Source organism: Buteo buteo, chromosome 24 (assembly GCF_964188355.1).
Source record: "Buteo buteo chromosome 24, bButBut1.hap1.1, whole genome shotgun sequence".
NCBI lineage: Eukaryota > Metazoa > Chordata > Aves > Accipitriformes > Accipitridae > Buteo > Buteo buteo.
In genome coordinates, this window is record NC_134194.1 from 12,097,860 (window position 1) to 12,110,543 (window position 12,684).

Consider the following 12,684-nt stretch of genomic DNA (forward strand, 5'->3'; position numbering starts at 1 on the left):
GGACTTGCAGGTGAGACTGTGCATGTCTGTGGGAACTGGGGGCAGAGTCTGGGGCCAGCAATACTCGCCTTGGGCCAGAGCTCTTGTCGATGCTTTCCAACATGGGCTGCAGCAACGGCTGGGCAGGGAAGGTGGGACGGGCAGCTGCCTGGCAGAGTGCCCTGCCCTGCTCTCTGCTTGTGGGTGGGAACAGAGCCACGGGCGATGGCAACCGCAAAAAGTCAAAAAGACATGCAATTGAAGAAGGGTGGTTTGAAATCAGGGAGCAGTGCTGCAGCCCGACCTGGAGCAGACATTTGACCAATTTTCTATATAATCCCCCCTCCCCTCCATTTGCTGTCACAGCAGTCTCGTGACAGCAGTGTGGGCAGACCAAACCTCCACTCGTTTCTGTATCAGAGACAAAGCCACATCTGCAAAGCCCTGGGGTTACCACACAGATCAGATGTGGCTCCACACTGACCTAATTGCTGGCCCCCAAAAGCCCTTCCAGCCATTCAGCACACAGTCATTCACTGCCAGCACGGCAGTCAGACCACTAATCATGGGCCAGCTGTGATCAAGATCATGTGAGAGACAGAAGAGAGAAAAATACTCACTCTATGGCTTTTGGGTCCAGGGAAGGGTTATTGTAAGACCAGCTTTTGCACGGATGCCATTCCCATGTGGGTACCACTCCCCAATTCCAAGCATCCCGTGATCTACGCAATTTCCCCTGTGCCAAAATCACTCTGATTTTGTGGCCTGGAGAAGGCTCCGCATCCTCCGATAGCAGGGGATGATCATGCAAAACACCCTGTGCCGGGAAGACGAAAGGCAAAACCTACAGCTCATTTCTCAGGATGTCTTGAAGGAAGCCCACCTAGAGCTGACTCACCTGGCACAGCGGTGGCCAAGTCAAGCAGGCCGCCCTGAAGTCCAGCTGGCCATGGTCTACAACAGCTATGTCGCCAAATCAAAAATAGTGGCACAAATAGTGCAATGTCTGTCCCACCTCTGGCTCTGCCACCCAAAGGAGTGAACTGGGGAGGGCCATCAGCACACAGCTTCAACCCATGGTGTTGGAGCCACAGTAAGTCACCTCACCCACCCCGCTGCCTGCAAGCCTGAGGAGAAAGGTCATTTACCAAAGACAGACAAGTCTTATTGAATTGAAATCCATTTTCCAAGGAGTGAGAAAGGATTATGCTCTAAAAACGCTGCTAGAGGTCCACCCAGTCTCACTGGGGTAGAGCATCACAGCATCATCAACCTTCATCCTTCATCAACCCTCTAACACTTTTTCAAGATCCCTTAGACAGAAGGAAGGCAGTTCCCACAGCAGGGGAAAGACCAACAGATGTAGAACACAAAGAGAATGAACTGGAGAAATGGGAAGAAATTTCAGGCCTCCGTTCCTCCTTCTTGTCATTCCTAAGGTCGTTTGAAGTCTCATTTGGAAATTGGTTGCTCTTACCAGTTCTTCTGATTCTTTTCCTTCTTTTCTTGCACCTTACCTTAAATTGCCATGTTTTTCAGTATGGCGGGACCTGGAACAGAGCCCTTCAGCAAGAGCACTGCCTTGTGAAAGCAGTGGTACCCTCCCTTGCTCCTCTTGCCTAATTCCACTCCAAATCTCACCAACCTTCTTTGCAGGGCTCTCCCAGAGAACGAAGACACCCCACTTCTCTCACAGGAGGTGGCAAGAAAGCAAAAACTTTCTTACAATTTTCTGTGGGAACTTGTTTACAGCATCTTCACCTAACCCTCAATTCTCACTCTGCAGGGCCAAGTTGGAGGAGATATTTTGTGTTACTGTTCTGCACCACCACCCTTCAAGCACGTACAACATCCACCTCCAACGATAAATACGGCAGTAAAAGCATGCCAGGACCCTGTGCTCACGATCTGTGGCACAACGTGCCCAGGAGGGACATCTCTGCTCCTGCTGCCTCCTTGCTCATTCCACATCTCTGCAGCCTTCGGTCCCACACCCGCCTTCAGCTCAGAAGCTTTACAGTTAAGTAGCAGAAACTGGAAGGCCAGGGACAGTGTGCATGTTATTAACTTGGTAATGCATTAAGGGGAGGAGGAGAGAGCAGCTAAGTGGGTCATATAACATCAGTCATTATGTTCCAGTTGTTAAGTCAAATGGATTCATTACATTTTATGCCATTAATGGCATCATTCTGAAAGAGACAGCTGCAGCATCTTATCACTTAGGGACTTTTTCTTCCTAAAAATTAAATTTATGGTTGCGTGTGTCTGTATGTAGCTGGCACATTTTAGTGACTCAGAAGACAAGGAGCTGTCACTCCTGGCTGGAGCCAAGTGGTTACTTGCACCATCAGCTTCCCCCACACTCTTTGGAGCACATACCTCCAAGCACACCTTGCACTACATCTCCATCACTCTGCTCTCACCTGCTATCCTGGCCCACAGTGGTTTTTACCTGCAGCCCCAATGCAGAGCTGTCAAGACACAATTACTAATCCACCTTTATCCTTGTACTTGTTATTCCAGCCGTGACATCCCTCCCATAGGTCTGGCTGAGTCCCAAAACCCACAGTCTCCCCCACCATGCAAAGTCCTAGGCCACAGTCACTGCTACACCTCCTGCACCTAAGGAATGTGATGGACATTTCACCATTTCCCTGTCTTCTCCCTTGGGTTTTGCAGTCTTTGGATATGTCTTCAACAGCATTGAGCCTATTTTGGAAGTACTGGACCTACCTCCAGACCATTTCATGGCTGCTGCAAGTACTAGTGCACTTCTTCGACACGATGAGATGTGGTGTACTTTATTTTTGCAAAAATAATTTTTTGTAGACTTTAGTTATTTTGTTTTTCCCAGAAAAAAATGCCCTAACACCTTAATTTGCCTTATACTTAAGCACAGTCTTACATTTTTCAGGACTATGGGACAAATCGCCTCAGCCTTATCAAGGAAAGGACACAGACAATCAGCTGTGTTTTGGCTCTATGATACGATCTTTGTTGGCTTCCAATAATTTTCTGCAGGTACAAGGCATCTCACCCCTGCGCAAGTAACTGTTTTGCATAACCAGTAACAGGAGTTTATGACCCAGTTTGGGACCATCCCACCAGGAAAGTGCCGTCTTCTACATAAAACAGCAGGTCTGTTGCCAATATATAGGGAAGGAAAGGCTCCCCGAGGAACCGAGTCCTTCAAGCCTAGTCCTGCACACAACCATTTTACTCCAAACCGCCTACCAGACAGGACACAGCCAGGCAGCCAGGTCCTTTCCAGACCATCTGGAAACCTGGTTCTGGTTTGCAGCTTGAGAAAGGAGAAGAGAAAAGGGAAAGCAGGGCAGCAGGGTGCAAGCTGGTGTGGAGCTGGGCCACCTTGCACTCTGCGAGCCCAGGCCTCCAAGCCCTCAGTATTCATCCTGTGGAGTGAAAAGCGAATCAGTTGGTGGGTTTTCAACATAGGAAGGGTTTGGTGGTGGGGGACAGCCCACACTCCCCATTCTCCCTGCACTGGCACATGGTTATATACTATCAGTCAAACAGGATCAAGCCTGATCAAGGTGGCTTCATCTTTGGCTGGCGCTAGAAACCTCCCCTTACCTTGCAGTACTCATCGATAGGTATCAGGCGCTTGACTGCAACATCGCGGATGTGACTCCGGCGGAAGAGGATCTTTCCTGAAACGGGAGAGATGGAGGGAGAAGAGCAGGTCAGTACAATGCCCAGGAACACTCTCGTGAATCACTCTGTCAGGACCTATTCCCTGCATGTCCTGCTCTCAACAAAAGCACCGTACCTATAGAGAAGCATGTTCCCTCCCATGGATTAAATACCTTATTAGAATCAAGTACATTTAAAGCGGCAAGCACGTTCAAGGAGAGAGAAGGGGAAACAATTACCAGCAAACTGCATCCCCATCTTCTCTCACCAATGCGGCAATGACGGAGGAGCAGCCCCTATCAAGGCACGTGCCTGATACCTTACAGACTGCTGGCATGCAAGTCCTGGGTGTACGAGTCCACGGGCAAACGCCAGCGCTCGCCAGAGAAGCGGCCATCCCTGCAACCGCCGGTGCAGGTGGGACCCTTCCTGCAGGCTCCAGGCTCGCTGAGGGCATCCGGATCTCGTGTGGGCAGAAGCCAAGCCAGAGGGTTCCTCTCTGTGCAGCTCCCATGTCGAACTGGTCCTCAAAGCCGCAGTGTTGGGACTGCAGCTCCCAGTCAGACCTATAGGATTTTCCTTCCTGTCTGGGGTTTATTTTTATTCTCCATTAATGGGATCCTCTTGCCACTCCATTTCCTCCCCTCTGGCTTGTGGTACTGGCCTCTTTCCTTTGAAGTCTAATGAGTCCTAAATGCTTCAAGCTGCTTTCACAGAGAACAGCCTCTCTGGCATTTAACGAGACAAAAGCCATTAGCAGACAGTGAAACATACCCGTAGAGCCTAGGTGATCAAAAGGACTGGTATGTAGTAGGATTTCAGACCCGCACTTCCCAAAGCACCAGGAACTGGCACTGCTTTGCAATACAATCACCTGGAAAATTGTGTTTTGGGAGGGTGGGGCGGGTCATAATGAAGTTCCCTCAAGTTCATCCTGACATCTCCCATAGCGCAGGAGTCTCATCTCTTTTTGTTCCTACTTGGGCTTCCAATCCCACCAGCAAACCCAGGGAGATCAATTCATGTGTCTGTCCATACGATCTCTTCAATTATCAAATAGGTCACTATGGGACAAACCAGAAGCCAAACTCCCCTCACGACCAAATACCAATACGCCCTCTTTGCAAGCAACATGAGAAGAGGGAAAAGCACTCTGGAGAGTCATGCAGCCCCTCGCTGCACCACGGCTAGCTTCAAGCCCTACAGCAAGCCTTCGCAAGAGCCGCAGCATTGCTGGAACCAGAGGCTGGATGCTACCAAGCTACCCAAAACCAGGACGTGTGTCCTGGTTTCGACTGGGATAGAGTTAATTTTCTTCTTAGTAGCTGGTACAGCGTGTTTTGGATTTAGTGTGAGAATAATGTTGGTAACACACTGATGTTTTAGTTGTTGCTAAGTAGCACTTACTCTAAGTTATGGATTTTTCAGTTTCCCATGCTCTGCCAGCAAGCAGGTGTACAAGAAGCTGGGCAGGAGCAGAGCCAGGACGGCTGACCCAAACTAGCCAAAGGGATGTTCCATACCATAGAAAGTCATGCTCAGTATATAAACTGGTGGGAGTTGGGGGGGGCCAGATCGCTGCTTGGGCATCGGTCAGCAGGTGGTGAGCAATTGCATTGTGTATCACAAGTTTTCGGGGGGTTGGGTTTTGTTTATTATATTCCTTTTCATTACAATTATTATAATTCTATTCTATTATTATTATTGTTAGTATTACATTTTATTTTACTTTAGTTATTAATTGTTCTTATCTCAACCCACGAGTTTTACTTTTTGTCCGATTCTCCTCCCCATCCCACTGGGGACGGGGTGGGTAGTGAGCAAGCGGCTGCCTGGTGCCTAGTTGCTGGCTGGGCTTAAAGCATGACAACGTGGTAAAATGGCCACACGCTTATCACAATTTTAAAACCAGGGCTGGGTCACCCCCTGCTTCTCCCTGACTTGTCCAGGATGTGGAACATGCATGACTTATGCAGCCTGCCAATGCATTTTTTAGCAGAGATGAACTAAGTCAACACAACTTCAGCTTGCAAGGAGCATGAATCAGAACTTTATGGAGGAGCCAAATCTCCTGCTAGGCTCAGTTAATGCAGAATGCTTTTGAAATGAGACTGTCCAAGTGAGCACACAGCAATCATACTCAGTACTAGTTCTATGCTTGCCCTCCAGTGAAATGCATAGGGTCAGACCAGCTCATACCAGAAGGATTGCTTCTCATTTATGTCCTGCTGACAGCAAGGGGCTGAGATATTCATGGTGGGAAATGCTTTGCTCTGAAATGCATTCCTTCTCGCAGCCTGCCAGAGCCAAGTCTGGCAGTCTTTATGATACAGTGAAAAAAAAAATACCCCTCTATTCAATCTGTCTTTTAGATTTTGAGGGTGAATAGCCTGGGAACACAGAAGTTGTCTGGAAAGGCTGAGAGCGACAACCAGGTCGGACCCCTTTCCTTGCCTATAGCAATTATTTTCCATCAGACAAGCAAATGATCAACAGTTTTCCCTTCTCATCAGCAATCACAGTGTATTTGCTGCATAGGTTTCTATCTGAATGATGATTTTTAAAAAGATGAATGGATCACAATAGTTTTGTTGGCAATTGTAAGGAATAGCTGTTTTGGTTTTATGTCTGCCAAAATGAAATCACTGATGGGTGGGTACATTATAAATATCTAAAATAATAAGCTCTGGGTGTGGGAATATTTAAATGTTTGACAAACAGATGCTAGTGAATAATAATAAAAAAATATAGTTTTGGGGAATAAATACATCACAACTGAAGTGATCTTAAATTAGCCCAGGCACAGAGCATATGAACCAGCAGGAAATCCAGCTCCTCTCTTGATTTGCTGTATATCTAGTATTTTTCAACATGGAAGTTTATTTTCTAACAAAAAGCTGTTTTTTAATCAAAACGCCTAATTAACATAATTGCAGACCCTTCAGCACTGCCAAATACAGCTATATAAATCCTTGCCTTGAAAAGCAAGAGAGTGCAGGAAACCACTTCCCTCCTGGAAGGGAAAGATGGACAACTTGCTGGGTCAATGAGATGCAACATTTTCCTGGGCATGTTTTCCTTAGACCGTATCTGCAAAATGGGAAAAACAGTGCTGTCCACTAGAGCTTTTCACATGGCCAAAGACCATATAATGCAAAAGAAACACATGACATCATTATTCATCTTATATCTGCACCCCTCATTGCCGTAGCTCCAGGGGACACAGCGAAGGCAATGGTGCCCATCACCCACACCTCGTTCTAAGCGCTGTCTGCTTTACACTTTCTTGGCTGCCTCCAGGAGCTCGTAACGACTCTCAGCCTGGTACTGGGTTACTGCTCTGCTAATTGTCCACGTGGACTCTCTTCCTCCTGCCCACAGCAGCTACTCCTTCATTCTGAAGGGGAGGAGACTGCTCTGAATTAGCTCCTCTAGATCTTAAAGGAAACACATGGCAAAAAAATGGGCAGATGGCCAAAGCAAGAGGGAAGTCAAGTCTGATGACTGTTGCATAATTGCTATCCTGGCCTCTTCCAAAAAGCAGCCTGACACACAGCTACTGTGCAGAGAAGGGCTTGGTTGACGGTCCAGCTTTGGCCCAGTGTAACCTAGGTCCAGGCAAAGGCAAGCCATGGAGAACAGTGAGGAGAAACATCTGCACAGAAAGATGCCAGGAGAAAAGAGGGGAAGGTCTCTGGGATTTGATTTTCCGTAGTGACGTTTCCCAGTTGGCTGAACTGCTCACTCAGTAAATCTGCAGCGTGAGAGACGCAGAGCGACAGCGAAGGGGGAGCCATCGCAGCTGCCTTCACGGTATCGAGCAAGAGCAAGGACAGCCTTGATGCAGTTTGGATCCTTGACTCCTGGATGCCTGCAAACTCAGCGAAATTTGCTCCAATAAGAGAAAAATAACTACCAGCTCTACTTTACTCCTAACAGCCTCATAGCAGTGCTCCTGCCCTCAGCCTCAATGTCAGCATGAGGAATACCACGGGGAAGACATGTGAAGGAAGGCAATTCTGCACATCTCGCTGATTAGTGGGGTTTTCCATCAGCTGGTAAGGTCCGTGCTGCTGCAGACTCTGTTTCACCAGCTTCTCACGCTTGCCACAACTCAAGCACTCAGAAATGATTAGATTTTTCTTATTTACATACATCATGTTATGCATGAGCAATCAGGGCAATGAGCCTCCCTCCCTGCTAGCACAAGAAAGTCGCTGCACAAGGAAGTGCGGTAAAATACACTGTCCTTTACACACACAAAGCTGTGAGTAGACTGAACATTTATCACCTGGGAATGTGTCAAGTAAGTTGATTTTGGAAAAAGAAGACAGAGATAAGGCACTACTACAGAACAGCTGCCCTGGCACGTCCTCCTATGCAAGAAGTAGCCGGACTCCAGGACACGCTGCCTGATTTTCCTGGATCTTGAAAACCTGGTAATACCTACAGGGAAAAAGTGGTGCCTCTGAGGAGGACAATGGCTCTGAAGACACACTGTGTACAAGTTACAATTTAGAAAGTGTTCTTTCTTCAGTAGAATATACAACACTTTACTCCAGTGAATATATCTATTATACATTACATTAATATAACTGTAGATGCACCAAAGCATTGCATGTGCTTTGCTTGCTATACATTTGTTACCCCCCTTTCCCAGCAGAAGTTAGGCATTGTGCACACATCTGCTTAATAAGAGTAACCTGGCAGTATTATTATTCTCCATCAGCATCTTGACTGGAGAAATCTGACCAGCAGAACCCATCCTTTAGAGACAGAGGGAATAAAACCAAAAGGGAGAGAGCTGAAATATGTGCAACTCCTTAAACTTCAATGTAAATGAAGTCTCTCTGCACTGATCTTCATTGCAAAAGTGGGTGGATGTTCCCTGTCTACATCTCTCCGACTATACCCGATATCACGTTTCATACACTTATTGGCTGGTTGCAGTTGTTGGGGGGAATTAAGCAATGCAGAGCAGATTATTATTGTAAGGTTGCCTTGGAGTAGCAAGGATTAGTTTAATTTAAAAAAAAGTAAGCCGCCACAAATATCTACATCAACAGGACATCAGAGTCAAAACTGAATTTCACCACCCAAAAATAATACAAGTGTCCAGCTTTTTATGCAGTGCTTTCCAGAAATCACTGGCTGCTTTATACACAACATGAAAGCAGCTGGGGCAGGTGGAGGACCTTTGTTGCAGCGCTGTCCAGGAGAAGACCCCAGCCACCCCCTGTCACCACGAACACCCCGGGGAAAGGGGCAGGGCACAAGCTGCAGCCCTCAGCAAAGGATTCACCACAGGGAGGAAATCCCAAGGGCAAGCGATGCTAATTCTCACCCTGCTGCTCTTCCCCAGCCCCCCCCAGCCCTGGGAAAAAGCAGCACTGTGCCCTTCCCGTGCTGTACACGGCGCTGAGCTGACGCCTGGGCTGCGGCCAAAGCCAGCTGTGCTCTTCAGAGACTGCTTCCAGGCAATTGAGGCTTTTACCTACCCAAAGAAAAGATGAATTCAAGAGTAACAAAGCAGCAGAAGCCATGTCTCCAGCTCCCCTTGCTGACTAGAGCATTTGTTTACTCGTTTTATCCCCGTGTTAACCCTGGTTTGTTTTTACAGCCAAGCAAATACCAGTACAGATGCTTCAGCACTGGGGGCACCAGCTGCTTCTCAGAGGGGGACTGGGAAGGGGGGGAACCTAACAAAAAGATCTCAGCCTACAATGAAGCCAACGTCTGACGACATCCAAAGGACTTCTGAGTTGGCAGCAAGCGTCCTGTCTCCCCAGCTGGGCAGAAGAGGGGCAGAGCGGGGGAGACCTTGCAAGCAGCCTGGAAAGACAGCTATGGGCACTCATGCCTGCTTTTCCCTTCCCCTGTCCAACCCCTTCCCTCCCTCCCTTTTTGACCTGCCTGGCATGTTCTGCTCAGCTGGGGCTCTCAAATTGTCCCAGTGCTTCTGTTTCCTCTCTTTCATTGCCCTGAGCTCGGGGCTGATGGCAGGGAGCTGGCGGTGTTCTTCACCCTGCTGGGAGGGAAACCTGGAAAACCACAGCAGAGCACCTTGATGCTGTTTTGAGACTCCATCAGTCAGTGGACAGACCTCACAACCTCCCGGGATACGAAGCTCCCCAGTTACAAAGCTCTATGTCCCACCAGTGCAGCTGCACTCCTCCTTTCTTCCCACCACGCAGCAGCAGGAGTTCATCCAACATGATGAATAGGCAGCAAATCCATCCAGCGTGTCCCTCTTAACCTCAGGCCAGCCAGCACTGTCCCACAAGAGCTGTTGTCCCAACTGTCCCATGCTGTGCCTCACCCTAAGGAGAGTTTTCCTGTAATCACTGCCATGCCATGGCATGGTTTCCTTCAAATCCCTCCTTAAAAACTTCCTTTGTCACAATTCCCGCACTCCTTTCCCCCACAAAATCCCACTGTGACTGCCCTTTCACTGATACAGTCCGGCAGGGACACGGGGACAATCTGCTGGCTTTTACTTCCTATCCAACTGCTAGAGCAGAGGTTGCCCTTCTGCATTTAAGCTGCACATCACTGGGCTCCGGGCTTCAACAGCAGAAGTAACACTGGTGTGCTGCCTCCTACCCAACTGGGCAGGAGAAGGAGGCTGGTGCCCACCACCCGCTGCAGGTCATCCCTGGGGGGGCATGAGCTCTGTCCCCCACGAAGCGGAGCTGGCACCAGCCAGAGAAGCTCCACTGAAGATACTCTGTCTGCCCATGAAAACTCCTCGGGTGCCAGAAAGCTTCTGCTCTCCCAGGACTGGAAGAATCCCCCTTGGCAGCTAATTAAAGCTGCTTCGCTTTGATCGACAAAGGGTGCCGCAGCAGCTCAGGATGGGGGGGCTGCACAGTGATGGATGCAGCGTGGCCCCTGCTGCCTCAGCCGTTCATCAAGGACTGCGAAGTGTCAGAGGAGAGCTTGGGGAAAGGGCTGATAAGGAATTCAGGTCTCCAGCAGCTTGAGATAGAGCAGGCAGGCCACAAGAGGGGTTAATCTCTCTAAACAAACACGTAGGGCAACAGGGCTCTGCAAATTATTTCCTCCTGTGGGAATTCTCCAGGCAAAGCTGAAGTTACACTGGGGAGTAAGGAGGTGAAAAAAACAAGGCAGAGGCATTTCAACCAGCAAAATGGTTGAGGCTCCTCTTGAGCCAGAGGCTGTTACTGGATCTCCAGCAAGCTGGAGGGGTAGAGAACCTGAAACACATCACTCTGCCAATCACAGCTGCGAACCAAGCCAGATATTCCAAGAGTGGAAAACGGTCTGTGCCTCTTGCTTTACCCTGAAGACCTCCCCCCACTCTCCCCCCCACTCCACTGCCTCGGAAAGAATTCACTTCTCTGCACCTTTCAAATCACATCCAGATTTTCCCTGGCACGGGTTCCAAACTCACTTCAAAAAAAGGCAGCCCCAAATGCACACGTAATTAGTCCCAGCCCATGGAGCAGCCAGCTACGTGGGATATTCCTAGGATGGGGAAGCAGGCGTGGGAGATGGCGTTTCCAGGAGCCCGGCACTTAGCATCTGCTTGGCAAAGTCCTGCACTGTGCGCATATCTTGGCAAAAAGGAGGGGGACAAGCAATGTGCCCCTGGGTCTGTCCTGGGTATAGCATAAGTATGGAGTCCCAGACATCTGTGAAATGAAGCTGAATTAAACAGTACCCCTATCAAGACAGCCCCTTACACTCTCATGGTTTGGGATCCTGCCGGAGTAGGAGCAAAATGTGCCCAAGGCCATTGCTTCTATGGCCTACAGTGCCATATAATGGAGAAAAACATAAGGTAGATTGTTTAAAGATAGTTCAAAGGTCAGAAGCAGAGTAACTGCTCCAGCACAGTGCTCTGCCCGGGGTAAAACTGTCTGCACATTAGCAAGGTTAACTGAGACCCTGCAGAAAACACAACTGTACTGATTAAGGGCTGCAAGCTAGCCTGGGACCATCCGCTCAACAGTGCTACAGCAGAGATGCCCATCTTGCTAGAGCAAAAAATAGTAATTAGGGCCCTTGCCCCACCTCCAGCTCTGATGAAGATGCAATGGGACTGAGCAAGTCAGGTACTGTAGCTGGAAAACGGATGACTTTTCCTTCACCTCCTTCCTGGGGCCTTTGTGGGGAGCTATTAGCATCCCCACAGTTGTTCTGGGAGAAAAGCCCCAAAGTTTGTGGGTAGCACTGATGCGCATACCAAGCAGGTTAGCAGGCTGGGAAGGGAGTAGAAAGGAGGCATAATTCTGCTTTTTAAAATGATCTCACCGAACTCCCTTTCTCCTCCTCACTTCTTGGGAGTTTGCTATTGTCTGTAGCTAAAGCTTCCTAAAAAGCAATTTTACAGCCAAAGTTAGCTCAGCCTCAGGCAACCCCTCCTTGCTGAGGCTCACGTTTCCAGTGAAGCAGACTGGCCAGGATCTGCTCCAGGCCACTCGGGCTGTACGAAGTTTGGAAGGCTCCACTCTCCTTATAAAAGCTGTTTCCTGAAAGATCTGGCACAGCCCTTACACAGCGGGCCCAACTGAGCTCATTTGTTTTCTTAGTTCATTCTTTCCTGGGGTCTCCGTACCACCATCTCCCAGCCAACACGCGTGTAACCCTTAGCGTGGACTCCCGCAGTCGAGGACGGAGCTGCCCAGCACGACGTCCCCCAGGCAGGGCAGCGACAGGTCTCTTCTCTCTCGCCAACTGCTCCTGACTCCGCTCCAGGGACCACAGCCGATGCCATGCATGGGCTGGGTGCCACCCGAGCTGTTTCGAGGGGCCATCCTCAGCACCACGTGAAGCTAAGCAGGCCGTGCCGGTGGCTCGAAGCCAGCAAAAGTAGCCAAGAGTCCACTTCAAATTCCCCTATATGGCGGCAGAGGCTTTTCAGGCACGGTGCAGGAGCGCTGCAATATCCTGCCAGGGCAAACCGGACCCCACCAAGCTGTGCTACGGGATGAGCGTGGTGCCAACCCCCGGGAAGGGACAACCCCTGGCCCCAAACCTCAAGTGCAATTGCTCTGCTCCGCTTCAGAGGAGCCAGCTTTATGACTC

General features: G+C 49.3%; 1 protein-coding gene across 3 annotated transcripts in view; it reads right to left on the bottom strand.

Moving 5' to 3' along the window:
- The window catches only part of SH3PXD2B (SH3 and PX domains 2B), an 80,377-nt gene that overhangs the window by 28,125 nt on the left and 39,568 nt on the right, over positions 1-12,684 (bottom strand). For all 3 annotated transcript variants that reach the window (XM_075056384.1, XM_075056383.1, XM_075056382.1), the window contains exon 4: positions 3,574-3,650. In XM_075056384.1, coding sequence (XP_074912485.1) covers positions 3,574-3,650 — 77 coding nt within the window. The remainder of the gene's footprint in view (positions 1-3,573; positions 3,651-12,684) is intronic.